Raw genomic sequence first — 23929 nt, forward strand, 5'->3', positions numbered from 1 at the left:
TACCAGTAGAAACTAAAAGCAGAACTTGTAAATCTGAATGTTTCTGTAAAGATGTGCTTAAAACAGAATCAGTATTCCCATTAGGAACTAATGAAAGGAGAAGGTAGTAGTAAACCAAAATCAACTCTAAAGGCAGCTTTAGAAAAATCAGCTACTACATCCCCTTCATTCTGGGAAGGCAGAAAAATAATAAAATGCACAAATCTAGAAAAACATCACCAGTTTTGTCAGACTGTCTTACTTGGTTAATATCTGACATGCCCAATGATAACTATGCCAATGATGACTATTTGGACTACTAAGTACTTAAAGGAACCAGAAAGCCACTCACCAAAACTTCCAAGAGCCATAAGCATACCAGTTTAGCAGCAGGGTGGGAACAACACGAAATCTCGTACATCACAGTGGAATGTAAATGTGTTCAAAATTTTTGTGGAAGAATTAGGCTTGTCGCACACATTTCTTGTGTCTTTGTCTCTAACAACACATTTGAAAAATACTGTTGCCCTTGCCCTCCACAGAGAGAACTTTCTGAGTGCGGAAAGATCTACAGGTAGTGTGGCGTGCTTATTAATGAACCATGGACCTTGCCGTTGGGGAGGCTTGCGTGCCTCAGCGATACAGATGGCCGTACCGTAGGTGCAACCACAACGGAGGGGTATCTGTTGAGAGGCCAGACAAACATGTGGTTCCTGAAGAGGGGCAGCAGCCTTTTCAGTAGTTGCAGGGGCAACAGTCTGGATGATTGACTGATCTGGCCTTGTAACAATAACCAAAACGGCCTTGCTGTTCTGGTACTGCGAACGGCTGAAAGCAAGGGGAAACTACAGCCGTAATTTTTCCCGAGGGCATGCAGCTTTACTGTATGGTTAAATGATGATGGCGTCCTCTTGGGTAAAATATTCCGGAGGTAAAATAGTCCCCCATTCGGATCTCCAGGCGGGGACTACTCAAGAGGACGTCGTTATCAGGAGAAAGAGAACTGGCGTTCTACGGATCGGAGCGTGGAGTGTCAGATCACTTAATCGGGCAGGTAGGTTAGAAAATTTAAAAAGGGAAATGGATAGGTTAAAGTTAGATATAGTGGGAATTAGTGAAGTTCGGTGGCAGGAGGAACAAGACTTTTGGTCAGGTGATTACAGGGTTATAAATACAAAATCAAATAGGGGTAACGCAGGAGTAGGTTTAATAATGAATAAAAAAAATAGGAGTGCAGGTTAGCTACTACAAACAGCATAGTGAACGCATAATTGTGGCCAAGATAGACACAAAGCCCATGCCTACTACAGTAGTACAAGTTTATATGCCAACTAGCTCTGCAGATGATGAAGAAATAGATGAAATGTATGATGAGATAAAAGAAATTATTACGGTAGTGAAGGGAGACGAAAATTTAATAGTCATGGGTGACTGGAATTCATCAGTAGGAAAAGGGAGAGAAGGAAACATAGTAGGTGAATATGGATTGGGGGGAAGAAATGAAAGAGGAAGCCGCCTTGTAGAATTTTGCACAGAGCATGACTTAATCATAGCTAACACTTGGTTCAAGAATCATAAAAGAAGGTTGTATACCTGGAAGAATCCTGGAGATACTAATAGCTATCAGATAGATTATATAATGGTAAGACAGAGATTTAGGAACCAGGTTTTAAATTGTAAGACATTTCCAGGGGCAGATGTGGATTCTGACCACAATCTATTGGTTATGAACTGCAGATTGAAACTGAAGAAACTGCAAAAAGGTGGGAATTTAAGGCGATGGGACCTGGATAAACTGAAAGAACCAGAGGTTGTAGAGAGTTTCAGGGAGGGCATAAGGGAACAATTGACAGGAATGGGGGAAAGAAATACAGTAGAAGAAGAATGGGCAGCTCTGAGGGATGAAGTAGTGAAGGCAGCAGAGGATCAAGTAGGTAAAAAGACGAGGGCTAATAGAAATCCTTGGGTAACAGAAGAAATATTGAATTTAACTGATGAAAGGAGAAAATATAAAAATGCAGTAAATGAAGCAGGCAAAAAGGAATACAAACATCTCAAAAATGAGATCGACAGGAAGTGCAAAATGGCTAAGCAGGGATGGCTAGAGGACAAATGTAAGGATGTAGAGGCTTGTCTCACTAGGGGTAAGATAGATACTGCCTACAGGAAAATTAAAGAGACCTTTGGAGAGAAGAGAACCACTTGTATGAATATCAAGAGCTCAGGTGGCAACCCAGTTCTAAGCAAAGAAGGGAAGGCAGAAAGGTGGAAGGAGTATATAGAGGGTTTATACAAGGGCAATGTACTGGAGGACAATATTATGGAAATGGAAGAGGATGTAGATGAAGACGAAATGGGAGATAAGATACTGCGTGAAGAGTTTGACAGAACACTGAAAGACCTGAGTCGAAACAAGGCCCCGGGAGTAGACAACATTCCATTAGAACTACTGATGGCCTTGGGAGAGCCATTCATGACAAAACTCTACCATCTGGTGAAGAAGATGTATGAGACAGGCGAAATACCCTCAGACTTCAAGAAGAATATAATAATTCCAATCCCAAAGAAAGCAGGTGTTGACAGATGTGAAAATTACCGAACTATCAGTTTAATAAGTCACAGCTGCAAAATACTAACGCGAATTCTTTACAGACGAATGGAAAAACTGGTAGAAGCGGACCTCGGGGAAGATCAGTTTGGATTCCGTAGAAATGTTGGAACACGTGAGGCAATACTAACCTTACGACTTATCTTAGAAGAAAGATTAAGAAAAGGCAAACCTACGTTTCTAGCATTTGTAGACTTAGAGAAAGATTTTGACAATGTTAACTGGAATACTCTCTATCAAATTCTGAAGGTGGCAGGGGTAAAATACAGGGAGCGAAAGGCTATTTACAATTTGTACAGAAACCAGATGGCAGTAATAAGAGTCGAGGGGCATGAAAGGGAAGCAGTGGTTGGGAAATGAGTGAGACAGGGTTGTAGCCTCTCCCCGATGTTATTCAATTTGTATATTGAGCAAGCAGTAAAGGAAACAAAAGAAAAATTCGGAGAGGTATTAAAATTCATGGAGAAGAAGTAAAAACTTTGAGGTTCGCCGATGACATTGTAATTCTGTCAGAGACAGCAAAGGACTTGGAAGAGCAGTTGAACAGAATGGACAGTGTCTTGAAAGGAGGATATAAGATGAACATCAACAAAAGCAAAACGAGGATAATGGAATGTAGTCAAATTAAATCAGGTGATGCTGAGGGAATTAGATTAGGAAATGAGACACTTAAAGTAGTAAAGGAGTTTTGCTATTTAGGGAGCAAAATAACTGATGATGGTCGAAGTAGAGAGGATATAAAATGTAGACTGGCAATGGGAAGGAAAGCGTTTCTGAAGAAGAGAAATTTGTTAACATCGAGTATAGATTTAAGCGTCAGGAAGTCGTTTCTGAAAGTATTTGTATGGAGTGTAGCCATGTATGGAAGTGAAACATGGACGATAACTAGTTTGGACAAGAAGAGAATAGAAGCTTTCGAAATGTGGTGCTACAGAAGAATGCTGAAGATAAGGTGGGTAGATCACGTAACTAATGAGGAGGTATTGAATAGAATTGGGGAGAAGAGAAGTTTGTGGCACAACTTGACTAGAAGAAGGGATCGGTTGGTAGGACATGTTTTGAGGCATCAAGGGATCACAAATTTAGCATTGGAGGGCACCGTGGAGGGTAAAAATCGTAGAGGGAGACCAAGAGATGAATACACTAAGCAGATTCAGAAGGATGTAGGTTGCAGTAGGTACTGGGAGATGAAGGAGCTTGCACAGGATAGAGTAGCATGGAGAGCTGCATCAAACCAGTCTCAGGACTGAAGACCACAACAACAACAACTACTACTCCATTCCCCTCGTCATCAACACTTGCTTTAAGATAGCTTCTTCTTTGATGAAGGTGCCTTATATAGTGACCATATGTGTCCTGTAGTCCACAAGACCCTCGTGGACCTTATTACATTGGCACCCCATTCAGTTCATTTTTATGTGGGCTGGAAAACTATCTGACCCTGGAGTTAAGCTTTCAAAACACTCCTGCCATTAGCAGTTTTATGCATCCTGAACACAGGGGAGAACACAATTTCAGCAATTCTATCCCCATCAGTGATATCTCAATCGGCCTTCCTGTCTTGGCAGATACTACTCATTGAAAAATGACAACAGCTTACATGTTAGTGACAAAATGCCAATCTAGATACATCTGACACATTGGGCACTGCCCAGAAATGAAAGGATGCTGGTAGATTGAGAAATGTTAAAAAAATGAACCATTTTCAAGAATGCTTAGCAAAACTAGCTGAATATTGCACAACCAGCTGGCAGCAATTGAGCACCATAACAGTGTCCAGGAATGGCTGGATCATATTACGGCCATGATCCTCCAATCTGCTGATGCATCCTTCCTGAAGTTTTTTGGCCATGTACAAAATTTCTTTCCCCCAGTGGAATGAGGTGTACCATTCCTCAAACTAGGGCAGGCATGCATTTCTGCATAGGTTCATGTACCAACTAACTGCTGAGAACCTCATAGATTATTGGTTAACAATACCCATCAAATTCTTATGAAATTAAATGAGGGATCACAATGTCAACCTCCCATCAAAAATCAGTCCATATCGAACTGGGAGACCATCAGTAAGATTTCGTAGTAAGGTGGGAGGTGTTCAGTTACTGGTATAATTCAAAATCGAACAGATATAGTTCAGACAATGGCATAAGTGGCAGCCAGCTGGCATCCCATCTTCCAGCAACACAGAACCATCACTGAAAGGAGAAATTGGCAACACCTGGCAAGGACATAATGCATTACACTATGTTGCAACACATAAAAGGCTGGTATAGAGGTCATTCTTTACCCTCTTCATCTGCATTTAGAAAATAAAATAGTCACAGACTATGGTGAGATGTGATATTAATATCCTTTCCGAAAGCAGAAAAGTACAAAGCTTATTCAACTGGTTATCATAGCATTTCTCTGAATAGCAGTGAAGGAAAGAGTGAATTGTGGACAGCCATCTAGTCTGTGTTCTTGGATCCGGACAGCTCATTTGTAACTTCCAGTACAGATGCATGAGGGATCACTTCACCTAAAATAACCTAACCATGCTTGCCAATGCAGGCATCACATAGCAGATATATTTTTCTATATCCAAAATTCATACAGTACCAGTTGGAGCTAGATCAGTGGGGCTTCCTAAGACAGCTGCTCATTTTATTACTTTCCTTCCTGTATAGGCCCTACAGCATATATCAAGTCCTGGAATTCCTGTCAGATTGTTTTAAAAGGGGAATCATGTCCCTTAGGGTACCATCCTATTTTCATAAACAGTATATTATATGTGATTAAAAGACCAGTTTGAGTTTTCCTTTTCTTGGACAATTTTGAGATCTTCTCCAACCCTAAAACAGGAACACAATGTCTGTAGTTAAACAATGAGAGGCTCAGGGAGACACTATTCATAAGGTAAACAAAAGCTTTAGTTTTCATGGTTTTGTATTTAACAGCAACCTGACCACCTCACCACACTTGAGAGTTGCAGAAGCAAGGTCCCTGGCAGCAATGCACAGCCTGAAGTACCTTAATCATATGTCATTGGCAAGGTACATAGTAATTTAATAGAGGCCCGTCAGGGCTAATGTGGTGGCATTGGTCAGTACACCTTGATATCACGAGTAAAATAGCAGTGTTGCTGACCATAAAGGCTGTTCTTACTTATATGTCTCACGCAGATCATAAACAGTTATGCTTTATAACTCTGGTACATTTTGAAATTTCTATTGCTCTAATCGCCCAGTCTGATAGCGCAGTATAGTAATAGAGCAAGGAAATGGAAAAAGATGGATTGAAATGTGACAACTTACACATATTTACCATTTAAAATAATTAATAGGTCAACATGAATACTGTTTTCATAGTGCTTTGCATCATATAACCATGTAAATAAAATTAACTACATAGATATTAACTGATGATTTTAGAGGAGGATTATATCTTAACTGATGATGTTAGAGCAGGACATTCATTCTGAGGCTGCTAAACAAGACAGTCCAGAACTTGTTTCTTCTTGAAGCGTTCTTCTTAGCTTCCCAGTTAGCTTTACTGTTTAGATATATGATTCAGAAAAAGTTTCTTGTCCTTACTTACAAGGAAATAAAATTTTGCTGCGATTTTTTAATTTAGAATGTGTAATAGATGTCAAGAATTCCCATCATGTATTTATACTTCTAAATGCTTTCTCTGTGGAGAGCTGCAAAAAATATGCTCAAAGCTTATCACTGTAGTTAGCCATTTAAATGATGAGGTTGTGAGACATCTGTTAGGAATCTCAGTAGTCATCCCACAATAGATAATTTCTTTTGCAGCAGGCCAACAATTTTCTGTTTGATCTCCAATAAACTGTTAATATTCTTACATTTGAAGATAGTTTAGCATGCCTATACTTCTGTGCACTGTGCATAGTCTTAAATGGTACATGCTGAACTGTCAAAGTCAATATTTCAGAAGCAAGTCCTCCTTGCTTTTTTCATTGGTATTGTCGTAACATGAATGGCGAGTTAAACTGCCACTTACTTTAATTCATGGACGACTGGAAGGAAAAGTTTGAAACTGAGACTGGTGTCTTCTGTCAGTGATAAAACTTCAACAAAGGTTTAATGGAGAAGGATAACTTCAGTCCTCAGCTGCTACAGAATTATTCATAATATATTCACAGTGATTGCAGACTCTTGCAGGAAATTCATTTCTTCTATCAATAAGCATAAGCACCCCTAGATGAAGGAACAGTGTTTGCATTTCCAGCGAGTATTAAAAGACATTTCCTGTGCTCTTTTTTTTCCCCTAATGTTGTGAGATTGTAGAAGGCTCCAAGATAACAAAATCTTGAAAAGTTATTGTCCGCTTTATAACAAAGGCTGAAGAGCAGATGGGATATATTGAAACCAAAAGTTTGGCATCTGTTCAGATTTCATGAGTGCACTACAAGCCACCTAGTGCATTTACCCCGCAGAGAAATCTGTCCAGTCTAGCCTGGAAACTTTGCTTTGAATACACTGTTTAAGGTTAGAAGGCTATAAGGGTGTAGGAATAATTTCACTACATAAAAGAAAACACTTGTGTGGAATTTATACTGTGAACGACCACCTTTATTGTATCGCACAAACACAATAGATACATACGTTAATGCGGGAAACGAACACTGGTTGGGTCCTCCAAAGAACCCCGCTCGCAAAGAGAATCTCTCAGTGTCTTGTTGACTATCGACTTCTCACTCCCACACAGCCCCCCCCCCCCCCGAAGTGCGGAGCACCTGGTATGGTGGGATACTTAAACTTCACCTCTCGGCCTGCCCGAGTGCGGGTGTGGGTGTTGCTTGATGATTCCGTTGCTGCATTAGGTCCCCTGGTGTGGGGCTCCTGTGGGTCACAGCTGTCTGGTTCTGCGGAAGGTGTGGGTTCGTTGCAAGTTGTGTCTGAAGTCGTCTGTGAGACTGTAGTCGGTGCTGTCATTGTCCAAGCGGGTTTCACTTGCTCAATGGAAACCTTGGTCGACTTTCCCTGGAGTAGGATATCCATTGTGTGTGTGTCCCATCCTAGCACTTGGTATGGTCCAGTGTACGGTGGCTGTAACGAATGACGTACCAGGTCTTTGCGGAGCATGATGTGGGAACAAGTATCGAGGGACTTGTGTATGAACACTGGATGCGTGCCGTGCTGAGACGTCGGGACTGCACGTAGCGTCTCTGCCTGCTTCCTCATTTGTTGCAAGAGGTGGGGTAGTTGTGTGTCATCTGGGAGAGGAACTGGTGCAAGGAATTCTGCTGGAACACGGAGTGGTTCTCCATATACCAACTCTGTCGAGGAACAATTGATGTCTGTTTTTAATGCGGTCCGTAACCCCAACAAAACCAATGGCAACACTTGAGTCCTCGTGGCACATCAGGGCAGCCTTTAAAGTCCGGTGCCACCTTTCCACCAAACCATTGCTGGCCGGGTGGTAGCTAGTAGTACGGTTTCGTTGGAAGCCGCAGAGTTTTGGCAGTTGTTGGAACAGTGTCGACTTGAACTGGCGTCCTTGGTTAGTGGTAACGAAAAATGGGCACCCAAAACGAGCCACCCAAGTTTCCAAGAATGCCCGTGCAGTAGTCTCTGCAGAAATGTCCCTGATTGGTGTAGCCTCTGCCCACCGTGTGCAACGATCCACTGCCGTAAACAAGTACCTGTAACCTTCTGAAGGGGTGAGGGGTCCGACCAAGTCAATATGTATATGCCCAAAACGTGCCGTTGGGCTTGGGAATTGTCCTACTGGAGCGTGAACATGGCATCCCACTTTGCTACGTTGACACTTATAGCAGCTGCGGGCCCACTCCCGTGTATCTTTCTTGATTGAAGGCCACACAAAACGGTCCATCACTAATTTCACTGAGGCATTGGTTCCCGGGTGTGCCAGGTTATGAATGCTGTCGAATACCTTTCGTCGGAACTGGGGGGGGGGGGGGGGGGTTAATGTATGGGCGTGGTCTAACCGTGGAGGTGTCGCACCATACCTTACATGGGCTGCAGGGGATGTCCACAAGTTGTAAACGTAGGCCAGTGGACGGGTCCACCAACAAGGACTGCAGCTGCGCATCTGAAGCCTGAGCCCTTGGCAATTCGGAATAATCCAACATTGGACTTATCCCATTAATATGTGAGAAATAGTCTACCACAATGTTGTCGGCACCATGGATGTGGCGCACGTCTGTCGAAAACTGGCATATAAACTCTACATGGCGGGCCTGGCGGGGGGAACATGAATCGCTGACTTTGTAGAAAGCTGCCACGAGGGGTTTATGGTCGGTGTATATGGTGAATTGCCTGCCCTCAACAAAGGGGTGGAAGTGCCTGACGCTTTCATACATTGCGAGGAGTTCCCTGTCGTATGCACTCCAACGAGTTTGACTCATCTGTAGTTTTTGTGAGAAAAAACTTAGTGGCTGCCAATGACCCTTCACTCTCTGGTGCAGTGCTGCACCGATTGCAACTTGGCTTGCATCCACTACTAGGGCTAGCTGAGCTCCTGGTGCAGGGTGTGCAAGCCCCACTGTGTTGTGAAGGCTGTTTTTCAGTGCCTTGAAAGCCGAGTCCATCTCGGGTGTCCATGGGAGTGGGCGCTTGCCAATTTTGTTGTGTCCGGCCAAGGCATTGTTCAGTGGCGTCTGGATTGGTGCTGTTCTGGGGAGGTGGCGGCGATAGAAATTTATCATCCCTAGGAATCGTCGGAGATCGTGGTAGTTTTGAGGCCGTGGTAGGGTACGCAACAACTCCAGCTTCTCTGGCAGTGGGGAAATGCCCTGAGCTGACACTTTATAACCCAGGGAGGTTACCACAGGTTCCCCGAACACACACTTGTCCTTGTTAAGTGTTATTCCATGAGCACTAAGCCTGCTTTGCACCTCGCTTATGTGTTTCTGATGGTCAGAAACATTCCTCGAAAACACCAGAATATCGTCTAAATAGGCGAAACAATATGGTAGTCCTCTTAGCACGCTGTCTAGGAACCGTTGCCATGTCTGGGCAGCATTTTTCAGCCCAAATGGCATCACCAAAAATTCAAACAGCCCGAATGGGGTTGTCACTGCAGTCTTTGGTATGTCCTGCTCTGCCATTGGGATCTGATTATAAGCCTTAAGGCAATCCAAAACACTGAATATGGTTGCCCCGGCCAGTGAATGGGTGAAATCCTGTATATGTGGCACAGGGTATTTGTCGAACAGTTCGGGTGTTCAAAGCTCGATAATCACCGCACGGGCGCCATGACCCATTCTTTTTACGGGCGAGATGCAGAGGAGAGGACCACGGGCTGTTGGATGGCTGTATAGTTCCTTCCTGTAGCATCTTGTTGAAAATGGCCTTGGTTTCCCGCAAGCGATCAGGTGCAAGCCTGCGAACAAGTGAGGAGACTGGTGGGCCTGGAGTTGTACGGATGTGGTGCACCATCTCATGCTTCGCTCTGCTCTTTCTTGTTCCCTGTTGTGGTTTGGGTGTCGCCTTTGTGGTTGAAACAGCAGGAGCCTGTTGTTGTGTCGTCAACTGTTTTGATGTCATTTGAGCCATCTGCCGGTCAGATTCCTTTGTTGCTATGGTGTCCTCCCAGGTGGGTGCACTGAGGTTATCTACCCTTTGGCATGCACGAGAGGTCGGACGTCCTTGTATTCTCAGAATAACCCATCCATTGGCAGAATGGACGAGTTGTGACTTGTGTAAATCCACGGGCAATGCATGTTTTGCCAGGAAATCAGCACCTAGTATAGGTTGGTCGATATCATCCATAACAAAGGTCCAGTTGCATTTTCCTGGTAGCCCAATGTCCACTGGCAGTGTTTTTTGTCCATATGTGTGGATGACTGAATCGTTGACTGCTTTCAAAGTGGTCTCTTCAGTGCGTTTGTCTGAAGGGAAGAAATTTACGGGCAAAGTGCTGACATCTGAGCCAGTGTCAACCAAGAACATCCATCCTGTAGAGCGATCAGGAATGAAAAGTCTTTGTGAAGCAGTGTACCTTACAGCTGTGGGAGACGTCAATCCGCATAATGTAAGCTCGTGCTCAAATGGGGGTGTTCTCCTTCCATGCGTCTGTGAGTTTAGGCGCAGTTGCTTGTTGTCACGGTCGGCTGCGCCTAAAGCAGGCCGTGGGAAGCGTTTGGGTGCGAGCACAGCGCCTTACACTTCGTAGCTTGCATGCCGAAACACTGGGGGAACCAGCAATAACCGGTGCCGTTGTTTGCGTGACGCGGTGGGCGCGTCGGCTGGCGACGACGTGTGTGTGTGTGTCAGCCGCCGTAACGTCGCGTGGCTCTAGCCGCTGCAGCTGGGCGGTCAGCTGATCGATGGCAGCGCGGAGAGATCGGAAATCTTCAGTCACGTCTGGCGCTCGTCGTGCGGTCGTGGCAGCACAAGCTGGAGGCGCCGCGTCGACTGGCTCCAGCCGTGCTCGGCTGGTGTCGTTGACCGAGGTGCTTGCGGCGGCGGCCACTGTGGCGCGCGAGTCGAACAGGGAGTGCGCTCTATCGGCCACTTGCAGCAACTCGCTTAATGGCCGGCCCTCGAAAGCAGTTAAGGTCAAGCTCACCTGCGGAGGTAACTGCTGTTGCCATATGTGCAAAAGTAATGTGTCTGAGAACACGGAAGGGTCCACCATAGCACGTAAATGCTGGTAAAAGTCTGAAGGTGACCTGTCACCGCATTTCTCGTGGTTCAGGAGCTGTGTTATCCACTGGTCCACAGGTTTTGTACAACGCGAAATTAAAGCCGTCTTTAGAGTGGCGTAGGCTTGTTATGGTGGGGGTCGCATAATTATATCCAATACCACTGACGACGCACGTTGGTCCAAGTTGCATATCACTAGCATGAACTGTTCAAAATTGTTGACTATTTGTTGCTGCACGAAAATGTTCTCCATAATAGCGAGTCAAATTTCCACACGAATTTGTAACTGCGATGCGGGTGGGCCACGATCACTGGCGAACAGAAAGTGCGAAACTCGTGGGAGCGGTACCGACACGGGTGATGAAAATGGGAGCACTTTTGGTCTGATATCAGCGTGTCCTGCGGGCTGGTTGTGCGAGGCAATATCCTGTGGCGGCGGCGCGGGACCCGCCGGCACACGCGGTGCGGTTGGGAACGTAACGCCGTCGGTGAAGTCGGTTTGAGATGTAGGGTTTTGTTGCATCGTGTCGAGCTCCTGCTTGATATTTTGGATGACGCCATCGATGTCGCGGAAGAGCTTCTGTGCAGACGACATGTCGATACGAGACGTCGCGGAAAATATCTAAAGAAACTTGCCTACTGTCACACTGCTTAGTTACGGGGTCACCACTTATGTAGGAACAATTTCACTACATAAAAGAAAACACTTGTGTGGAATTTATACTGTGAACAACCACCTTTATTGTACCGCACAAACACAATAGATACAGACGTTAATGCGGGAAAAGAACACTGGTTGGGTCCTCCAAAGAACCCTGCTCGCAAAGAGAATCTCTCAGTGTCTTGTCGACTATCGACTTGTCACTCCCACAAGGGCATGTAAGAATTCAGGGCACTAAATTAGTGGAAGCAACAACAAAGCAGGTGTATACTGTACCAAGTGGGGCAAACTGTTAAGTCCACCTACATACTGTAATCTTCTTGTTGAGGACCAGAATCATGTGTCATTGGGGTGATAAGTAGTTAAATGTGAGGAGAAACAAGCTATAGCTGGTAAAACAAATTAACCATCTATGCATAGCTACTTCCAGCCATTGAGATAGAATGAATTCCTGTATTTTGCCTATGAATAGGGCACAGTTTTTAGACTCATGGTTTCTCATCCATTAACAGAACTTATTAGTGTGTAATGCTTTGGTGCATGTCTGTCTTTCAGCCTTACTTTGTATGAGAACACTTGAAAGAACAGCCTATAATATGCCTAGATACTGGGTGTTTATAATTAACATGGAGCTACTCATGGGGGTCCATTGTAGGCTATAATTATCATATGGTAGTGTAACTTGGTAGATACATTAATGTATTAATGTAGAACTGATTTATGTTGGAAAAAAAATTGTTCCAGTTTTGGCCACCAGGTGCAAATCTGACAATACACTGTATGACATCCATGTAGTCATTTGACTGGCCATAATGTGAGTGAACAGTATGGCTGTCAAGGAGAGAGGTTATGCACTGTTAGCAAAACTATTTTATGTGAACAGCAGTAAATACAGTGCTGCTTTGAGTATTGCTGAATGAAAGGTCTGAGGCGAGAGTCAGTGACATTATGTGGTTTAAAGAAGATGATAATGAAATTCGAAAACACGGGTGAGCTTGGTGTGGCACCTAGAAGAGGAAGAAGGTCTCCTATCCCTGTGGAAGTTACTGACAAAGTTGCTATTGCTCTACTGACCATGCAGCACATACCCAGATAGTGCTAGGGATTGTGCAGTGTAATGAGAATTGCCTATCCCGTGGTCAACAGTACGGAAAGTTTCGCTGTCTATTTTACACTGATCCAGACAGAGCATCAATTGAAACCTCATGATCCGCAGCACTTTCTGGACTGGCTGCAGTTTATGCCATGGATCAAAGTTGAAGACATGTAGCTGGGCAATATTCTGTGGAGTGATGATCCACATTTTACAATACAGAATGAAGTGAATGCACAGAACTGCTGGATTTGGGGTACTGTGACAGAGCATGTTGTGCACAAATAGCCATTGCACTCACCATATGTGGCTGTGTAGTACAGATTCACAAGCACCTTTATATTCAATCCGTGCTTCTTTGAAGAGAATACACCCAGACGGCCTGTCAGGCATACCATGATGTCTGCACATTATTGAGATCTCCATGTACAACATATGACTCCTGCTTCAAAAGAGAGCAACTGTGTGGAAACTACAGTTTTCATACAAGGTGGGGCAACACATATCACTTGCACTGTGAAAGATCTGCTTAATGCAACCTTCCTCAAACGTGTTATCTCCAGAGGTTTTTCAGATGCATGGCCTGCAAGATCACCTGATCTGAATCTGGCTCTGGGGATAGCTAAAAGAAAGCATTTACCAGGGACACATTAGATCTGTAGCTTCAACATTATGCCTTTCTCACTTGTTTGACATTTTCTGCCCTTGTCCCATTCCTAATGCATGACATGGAAAAATTTCTAAACATCTTTCTTCCATCCACGGTGCCAGATTTACACCTGGTGGCCAAAAGTGGAACAAATTTTTTCCATTGTCATTGGTCCCACCTGAACATATTAGCATATCTACCAAGTTTCCCTACCATATGATAATTACATCCCTCACTGGACCTCTGTGAGTAGTTGCAATTTAATTTTAAACAACCAGTACTTGCGCTCTGTTTCGAGTGAGGACTCACAAGGTCCAATACATTTACTACATTTTTAAGTTCTTAAAATTGAGAAGACATAAGCTTCAGTTGTAGAAACTGATTTCAGAATCACCCTTATTGTATCTTTTTCCATAGTGTTACAGTTGTACAACTATTCATGTACATGTAATATATAGCATTTTATCAGTTTATTATTTTTAATTTACATTTTATTATCTTTTACAATGACTGTATCATAAATCAGATAGGGCATATAACAACATATGTTGTGGAGGTGCATGAACACCATTTTGAGTGAGATAGGAAGAAGGCTGTGTAGGATTTTCTTCAATACATAGCGTGACAGGAGTTTGTAAAATCCCGTCAGTGATTGTGGTTCAGTTATTATGGGCCTTAGAGGTACATGTGATGAAGGAGATGCTGTTTTATGGATAATCAATAAGTGAGTGAGGAGTAAGGACAGAGACAGGTTCGTCTAATCCCCCTCCCACCCAGGCAAGTTGGTTAGTTGTGGAAAGTTTTGGCAAGCTCATCAGCATACTGTGGGAGTATGTATTTGTCACTGTGGATATGAAGTTCATGGTTTGGCAGGCTATGTGGAAGAGAGTTGTTGATGCAAAGCAGGTGACAGCAATTAATATGTTGGTGAATAGTTATGATTATAAGTTCTCATGAAAGGGAAAATAAAACAGAAGTTAATATTCAATAAGGTGGTTTACTGAACTGAGAAGGATCAGATGAGTTGAATAGGTCAGAATGTGTTCAGATTGTTCAGATCATAAAGATGTCATTAGTGAATATAAACTGCATGAGTGGATTTTAGGATTGATTTAGTAGAAAAGATTTCCCTGCATGGCCCATGCATGGGTTGCCATAGGAGTTGGCATGTAACTGTCTTGCATCTGTTTGTAGGCTCTGCCTCAAAAGAAGAAATAGCTATCATTCCAGATGTAATAAGTCAGTGTGATGGATTTGGAATCACACAGATGGAAGAAGTATTTCATTATCTGCCTAACTGAAGCCTGTAGGAGAATCTCACAATAGCCCAGTAGAATAATTTCTTTTGTTTAACTAAAAAATAACTCAGTTACTGAGGTCATACATTTATCAGAATGTAGAGAGTATTGTCTGAACCTGTCTTCACGAATTCTTTCATAGTGCAAGCCAGTATGTAAGATATTTTGTTCTTTATGCACACTGATATATTTTGATAGGGAGAAAAGCTCACTAAATTTTTCGCCAACTGAAGACACGAATTAAATATTCATAATCTCTGCTTACTTTACTTAATGTTGTTAATGTTGTTTTATATCGACCTTTACAACAGCTGCCCCAAGTGTTCACTTTTTACTATCCAGTTTCTATAGAAAATGCAGTGACATATTTATTTTCCTTTTGTCTTCCCCTTAGTGACTGTTTCATCTGACTTTATTTTCACAGCAACTGTTATAGTGGAGTACTGATTGGTCATGGAGTGCTGCTTTGTAATTTTGCACCTGAACTTAACTCTGTTAGTTATCATGTTCAGTAGTGTACAACTCATTCAGATTTTAGAATATATGCAAAAACTTTCAAGCAGAAGACCGATCAAAGATCCGTCTCTGACAAGACAATCTCCAGAGTTGGTTTATTCATAGCCTGTTTAGCCAGGCAGTCGGCAAGTTCATTGCCTGGAATCCCAACATGTCATGGCGTCCAAATGAAAGTCACTGAACATCCACTGTTGCCAAGGTCATACAAAGACTCCTGGATAGTCAGTACCAAAGAATGGCGAGGTAAGCACTAGTCGAGAGCTTGTAGGCTGCTTAGAAAGTAACTACAGATGACAAAGAACTCCCCTGGGCAGGAACGGATATGCTCAAGAGTGTGAGAGATGGCTACCAACTCTGCAGTGAAAACACTGCAGCCATCCTGCAAGGAGAGCTGTTGTGTTCTGTGTTAATGGCTTTGAAATATTATTACATTGGTTGCAGGTAAGATGCCAGAAACAAATAGAAGTACCTTCATGCAGAATTCAAGAAAATATACGTAGAGCTGATGTCAAAAAGAAGTGGTTCTGCAGCAGCAGATGACACAGAATGTGACTGGCCTTATTTGCTGGATGGTTGCAATGTTTTCAGTGCAGAGCTGGTAGATGCCTCTCGTGCTCTGGAACACATCTGCACCTATGCCGAAGAGTCCTCCTCCATCTGTAGTGATTCCTTAAGCAGCTTACCAGCTCTTCACTAGTGCTTCCCTTGCCGTCCTTTAGTGCCGACTATCCACAAGTCTCTTTATGCCCTTGGAAACAGTGAATGTTCAGTGACCCCAGGACATGTCAGGGTACCAGGTAATGAACTGCTGACAGCCTGGCCAAACAACCTACTGGTAAACCGACTCTGGAGAATGGCCTGCCGGAGACTGATCTCTGATCGGTCTTCCGCATAAAATTTTTGTGATCTGGGATACTGAGTGGCACACCCTCTTTACACCAAATAAACTACATGTTATCAAGGAGACAGCAAATGAGTGTTATCAAGGAGACGGCAAATGAGTGTCGGTCATCCATGCAAGCCACTTGCAGGGGCTCCGTTGTCCTTTGCCGGCTTCGCATCAGCCATACTTGGCTGACACATAGTCACCTCCTCCTTCACGAGGACCCAGCTCAGTGTCACTGTGGCTCCCACATGACTGTCATCCACATTTTGTTGGACTGCCCTACTTTAGCTGCTCTGCAGTGGACTTTTAACCTTCCCACCACCTTGCCTCCGATGTTGGGTGAAAGTGCCTCAATGGCTGGTTTTGTTTTACATTTTATTCATAAGGGAGGTTTCTATCACACAATGCAATGGTGGAAGTGTGGCCTTCTCTTCCAGGCCTCCATCCTCGCCCCATTTTAACTCTCCCTCACTTTTTCTTTGTTGTTTGTTTGCCTTGGTGTTCGTCTCACCTTCTCTTTTAAGCTGGAGATTTTAGTATCTTGTAGAGTGTCTAGCTCATCCTTTTTTTATTCTTGTGATCAGGCAGCCTCGGCTACCTGCTATATTATTTTAATACCTTCTACTACTTTTCCTTTTAGTGTACGTTTTGATTACATTATTTTGTTTTTTTCATTCTGTGTGGCTCCCCATTAGTTTTCCACACCTTTCTTTTCCCAACTCCTTTTGGGAATTATTTTAATTTGAGCCTTATTTGCATGAGGAACAAGGGACTGATGACCCTGTAATTTGGTCCCTTTATACCCCAAACCAACTAACTTAGAATACTTGCTGCAGTTAAATATTGCATCTCAATCCCAATGTGGTATTCACCTTGTCAGCTGTATTTTCCTTTTTTTTTTTTTTTTTTTTTTTTTTTTTTTTTTTTTTTTTTTTTTTTTTTCCAAAATAGCATTTGTGTTAATAATGATTTATAACTGTAAACAAGATTTATGTACTGATCAGTTTTTTTAACAGGAAGAAATAATATCAACATCATATTTGGCTGCTTCTTATTTGACTGACATCGGGTTTAAGAAGAAGGTTTATGTATTTGGCTCATCTGGTGTTACTGAAGAGTTGAAGTATGCTGGCCACAAATCAAATGAACCTGGTGTAAGTAGTTTATTGTTACAGAAAGTCTTTACTTTACACAGACATCTAAATTTTAATGGACCAAATGAGCTGAATGGGACACGCCAATGAACATTTGACTTTTTGAATACATACACATTCCTCATGATTACTGTTGTGCAGTGGTCTTGTGGGATTTGTGTATCTATTTGTCATTGATTATATCATTTTGTACTTGTGACTTCAGTATCTGTTTTGGTACTGGGTTTGTTTTTTAATTTGATATAAATTTGTCTCTCTCAACGTTCCTGTGATTGTAAGGGGTGTAATGAAAAGCAATGCCTCTGAATTTTTTTATTCTGTTCTCAATATCAGTTGAGGTATTAGATGACATGATATTACTCAGTTGACTTTCCCACTTTGCTGATGCAAGTTGCAACCCTCTGCTGCCAGAGGGTTCCAAATTGTAGCATGTATGTGAGGGTGTGTAATGTAACTACGTTGGTATGTGAGAAGTCCTCAGAAAACTGAAAGCATGAATTTGAAGAGCTTGTCTGCACATGAAGCACCCTCTCCTTCAGCATGATAATGTCAGATCAGACACAAGTGCTGCAACATCTGTCACCGTGATTTCACTGCCATCGATCATCCCCCATACAGTCCAGATTTATCTCGATCTGATTTTTATCTGTTTCCATGACAAAGAACACCTTCAATGGCTTCAGTTTGATCGTGATGATGCAATGCAAGCAGAGGAGAGGCTGTGGCTCCATCAATGAAGTCAAGCGTTCTGCAGTGACAGTATCGACAAACTGGTCTCTTGTTGGGACAAATATGTTTGTCTCCAGGGTGAGTATGTTGAGAAATAAATATGTAGACAAGAAGAATAAAGATGTAAAATGTTAATAAAGTTTGTTTTATTTAAAAACCTTTAAGAGTTTTCTCATAAAAACTCAGCATGTTCCCTCATATGAATGTGTATTACTTTATCAAACAATCGAAAATCCAGCAATGGAAAATTGTATTACTTTATTTTAGATCTGCTTGACTTCTTGTGTACATGGGTCACTTTAAATGTTGCAAAATACCACTGAGGTGTAAGTAGTAAGCCAAACTGTATTTGCAAACGATTCTTCAGAGGTATGTGTACGTGGTTCAAATGAAGATGCTGAGAACATTCTATTTTGAAAAAGGTAAAGATGAACCAAGTTCTTTACACTGTAAGAACCACTACTAGAGTATTACTTTTCGAAATTTTTCATTGCAACAAAATGACCATCAAATTCACATGCAGCAAAACATACTGCAAAATAGCCATGCAGAATGCTCTTTTAAAAATTCCTTATTGTAGTCAATATTCAGAATATGAAAATTATTGGCCAAATCTTCTTTCATAGCATTGTGGCAGCAACTTAATAGCTAAATAATAGCTTTCATCATTGAATTCTGAGACTGCACAATGGGAAATCTTAAATAAACAGTATGATTTAGTTCTGTAAATAACTTGGCTAAATAGCACAGGCAGGCAACTGTTTAAATTATAATTGAAGAAAGATTTATTGCCTCTTCTACATTTAGTGTTAATAGATAGTTATTTTTGCTATGGAATGCTATGGACATGTTGGTTATGACTCCTTCCAAATTTACAGATGTTCAGATAAATACACTATGTGATCAAAAGTATCTGGACACCTGGCTGAAAACAACTTACAGGTTTGTGGTGCCCTTCATCGGTAATGCTGGAATTCAATATGGTGTTGGCCCATCATTAGCCTTGATGACAGCTTCCACTCTCGCAGGCATACAATCAATCAGGTGCTGCAAGGCTTCTTGGGGAATTGCAGCCCTTTCTTTACAGAGTGCTGCACAGAGGAGAAGTACCGATATCGGTCACTGAAGTCTGGCACGAAGCCGGCATTCCAAAACATCCCAAATGTGTTCTGTAGGAATCAGGTCAGGACTCTGTGTGGGCCGGTCCATTACAGGGATGCTATTGTCTTGTAACCACTCCGCTACAGGCTGTGCATTATGAACAGGTGCTCGATTGTGCTGAATGATGCAATCGCCATCCTTGATTCGCTCTTCAACAGTGGGAACCATGAAGGTGCTTAAAACATCAATGTAGGCCTGTGCTGTGATAGTGCCATGCAAAACAACAAGGGGTTCAAGCCCTCTCCATGAAAAATATGGCCACACCATAACACCACTGCCTATGAAATTTACTGTTGGCACTACACACACAGGCAGATAACGTTTACTAGGGCATTCACCATACCCACACCCTGCTATCGGATTGCCACATTGTGTCCCATGATTCCTCACTCCACACAACATTTTTCCACTGTTCAATCTTCCAATGTTTATGCTGCTTACACCAAGCGAGGCATCGTTTGGCATTTACCGGCATGTTGTGTGGCTTATAAGCAGCCGCTCAACCATGGAATCCAAGTTTTCTTACCCCCCTGCTTAGCTTTTATAGTACTTGCAGTGGATCCTGTTGCAGTTTGGAATTCCTGAGTGATGGTGTGGATAGATGTCTACCTATTACATGTTACAACCCTGTTCAACTGTCGGCGGTCTCTGTCAGTCAACGGACGAGGTCGACCTGTACGCTTTTGTGCTGTACGTGTCCCTTCACGTTTCCACTTCACCATCACTTTGGAAACAGTGGACCTAGGGATGCTTAGGAGTGTGGAAATCTCGCATATGACAAAAGTGACACCCAATCAACTGACCACATTTGAAGTCCGTGAGTTCCGTGGAGTGCCCCATTCTGTTCTCTCATGATGTCTAATGACTACTGAGGTTGCTGATATGGAGTACCTGGCAGTAGGTAGCAGCACAATGCACCTAATATGAAAAACTTTTGTTTTGGTGGTGTCTGGATACTTTTGATCACATATTGTGACACATGAGCTTGGCCACAAGACAGTAAAAATATTTGGTTTAACAATTATCTCCCATTTTGGTGATTTCACCATCTCAGTTTTAGCACACATTGACAACTTTGTTTCAAGAATATGTTACCAATGTAAACTTGTTGGATAGCATACCAGCTTCAAAGGAAATCTTAACAGTGCAGAAAAGAGCAGTCAAAAACTATATAGAGTGCCATTCCCCAGTAGGATGGCAACACTGTTGTGTCTGTACCCAAGAAGCAGTGAGTGGAGGAACTATAGTAATAGTGTACAGTGCAGTACTCTTACAAGTTGAGCATCATCACACATTACATTTCTTTATGTGCCACTAAATTAAGAGCAAGGACAGAAGAAGGAAGTACAGTCTCTCTTACTTTGAATACCATGACATTTTGCTGGCAATATCAGTAAAACTATCTTCCTTGGTGCACTAATTCATCTGCCTATCTGTCTGTCGATTCATAATGTGCTTTTTCAGCCATGGATGATAATGCTGACTCTTTGTTTGAAACCACACCAATTGATTTTATAATATTTTCAGTTCCCTCATCCATCATATTATCTCTCCTACAGGAGTCAAGGCACACTTTTTTGCCTTGATATAGGACATTTCTGATCTTCTAATTTCACAGCACCTAAAGCTAATATCACCACATTAAAAAGCTAACTGACTTTGTGATGTGGTGTTTAGCGTTGTTGGTTAGTGGTGCGAATGCCCTGAGTTTGATTCCCAATGTGTACTTCAAAGTTTTCTTTGGTGATAAGGTCTGGAAGGAGGCCTGCTCAGCCTTGTGAGACAAAATGAAAAGCTGCTTGAATATAAATGATATGCAAGTCACCAAAGTGGCATCACAGTGAAAGACTTGCACCAGACTGGATTAAGCATGACATTTATTTTGAGCATCAGCCACTATTTTTTCAGCTAAGAGAAAGAAATGCCTGATGTATTTACAACATTCCATACCACTTCTAAGAATGGTATGGCAGCAGTAGGTGGAATGGGGATCGGGGAGGGGCACCGTTTTCTTGCAATAACTTGTGAGCTGAGTAAACAGGAGGCAGATGGTTTTTTCTTGTCTGTACGTATTTTTAATGTTTCTCTGTCCATTTCTATATTACAGTCCAAAGTTTTACTGCTATAGTCATGTAGGAGAAGTGACCATCATATCACTACCTGAATTCACAACAGTGAAACATTGACAGGCACTGTTGTTTTACATTACTATTCACCACTGCCATTTTGCCAACATTCCCTTCTATTCTAATGCTATATTTTTCATTAAAAAAATCTAATAGTCTGCTCTTTGTGCAAGTATGTTATGTTGTTTGCACAAAATGACTCATTTTGCCTGGTACCTTTTGAAACCAAATCCCATAAGTGGAGCATCCCCCCCCCCAGTTTCTTTGTTATCCTATAAGTCCAGTTCTGTGTGATAAAAGCTGTGAAGTTCTTGCATAAATTCTTATTTACTTGTATTGCACATAATATCGGCGAAACTGCTATCTAATTTTTCTTGTTAGGGTGCAGGCAGAATACTGTGACATCAAGGAATTTTGAGACATATTGATCCTCTTATCATCCAGAAGTATACAGCTGATGATGTAGCAGACTTGCAAACCTTCCACACTCACACACATGTGGCAAGACTCCATTAATGATGCATCACAGCAGCATTGTGCCAATTGACTGTGCATGCCACTGCCCCAGACACCAAAACATCTTGGTGTTACACCAATAGTGGCTGATGCTCAAAATAAATGTCATGCTTAATCCAGTCTGGTGCAAGTCTTTCACTGTGATGCCACTTTGGTGACTTGCATATCTTGCTACAAATAGCTGCAGAAAAAGTGGGAGGATAATGGAATGATAGATGTTAAGAATGTAATGAAAAGAGTAAATAATGAACTAGAGAAAACTTTTATCTTTATTTGTATTCAAGTTACTGGAATGTATTACAGCCTAAGTCATTCTCTTGGAAGCCAGGCCACATATTCCTAACTTCATACATTGCTTCAAATACCAATAGTTCAGCTTTTTTTTTTTAAATTTGACCTACATAATGGTTGATGCAGTTCATCTGCATATGAATTAAATATCATGTGTACCACCAAAAATGAATGATTAAACAACAAAAAAAGCCCTTATAATTTGGGACAGTGTGCTTGTTCTTTATATAAAAACTAAAAGCTTCAGTGTCAAAAGCTCTGCAGTATATGCCATGTACTGAGATGAAGAATTTGGCACAGCCCTCAGTATTTAAAAATTGTTCATTACTACTGTTGAAAAGTCTTCTCAAAATACAAATGCTGTCACACAAATGGTAACAATAACTAAGTATTAATAATTAATGACACAAAGACCCACACTTTTAAATGCAATAGCAAAACAATATTCCTGATACAACAAAGGGTGTATCAAAATCAGATACAACAGTAATAAAAAAAAACCTATTGTCAATCACATTAACACATCTTTCCAAGCTGGGGACTGATGAGCAACAATAGACTTCTGAAACTATATGTGTGAGCATGTTGAGTGTGAGCATGCTTCAACAGCCACTGTATGATCCAACACTGGAACACTGATTGTGCAGGGAATGAATATTTTGTTCAGTCAACTATTCAACTTGCTCCAGGCAATTATGGAAAGCAGTTTGGAGGATTTCTGACAACTGTCAAATACAGCTGGTCGTCCATAACAACTGTAATAATATGTTTAGGAAAACCTCAAAACCTAAATTAGACTTTTTTTTTGGGGGGGGGGGGGGGGGGGGGCAATGTTTGGCATATACCGGTACATGACATTAACTCCTAGGTTATGCTGAATAGCTATCAACTTTAGGAACTTGACCAGTCTTAGTCTAGATATGAGTTTAATGAACTTAAGAGTTCTTGAAGTGAGAGCTGATTAGTCCCACAACTTGTCTATAATTGTAAGCCGTGGCCATGGTTCAGGTAACACTGTTCAGCAAGATGAAGGAATGTTGTGTGTTGCACTGAATGTGCATCCTGGCCTATCCACTGAATCATGAGTTAGTTGGCAACCTCTGATGCTCCTGCTGCATCCTAGGTATATTAAACCTTCTTATACAAGAAATGTTTTGTCTGAATGTATGTTTATTTCTCTAACTTCACAGGCAGACCACAGTTTCTGATAGTGGTCGGAGTGAGCTATTGGTCACCCTACCCAACAAGAGAAGTCATTAAGTCTGTCCTCCTGCAAGCATACCAACACAAATTAGGCAATAAAAGAGTAACACAACAGACATCAAATGTTGAAATGTGGTTTTTAACAATTTTATGAAACATTGGCTAAAATGCATACCCAGGACTCCATTACATCATGTACATCAATAAATTTAAAATAATTTTGGGCCTCTTTAGTCAACAAGATGGAAGTGGCTCCAACCTTGGTTGCTGTCTATCCCACACAAAGTGTCAGTAGGTTGTACTTTGTGATCCTAAATGGTCTCACTGCTTATGAGTAACTTATGTTTGTAAGCAGTAGTTTGAAATTCTGGTGATTTTGAAACAGTGAAGAACCTGTTTTTCTGATGCACCACAAAAACCAACTACAGGATTGCAAGTGGCAGC

General features: G+C 42.0%; 1 protein-coding gene across 2 annotated transcripts in view; it reads left to right on the plus strand.

The window, feature by feature from the left end:
* The window catches only part of LOC126236855 (glycerol-3-phosphate phosphatase-like), an 83376-nt gene that overhangs the window by 5179 nt on the left and 54268 nt on the right, over positions 1–23929 (plus strand). For both annotated transcript variants that reach the window (XM_049946466.1, XM_049946467.1), the window contains exon 3: positions 17322–17459. In XM_049946466.1, the coding sequence (XP_049802423.1) occupies positions 17322–17459 (138 nt within the window). The remainder of the gene's footprint in view (positions 1–17321; positions 17460–23929) is intronic.

The sequence above is a fragment of the Schistocerca nitens genome, chromosome 2, assembly GCF_023898315.1.
Source record: "Schistocerca nitens isolate TAMUIC-IGC-003100 chromosome 2, iqSchNite1.1, whole genome shotgun sequence".
Classification (NCBI taxonomy): domain Eukaryota; kingdom Metazoa; phylum Arthropoda; class Insecta; order Orthoptera; family Acrididae; genus Schistocerca; species Schistocerca nitens.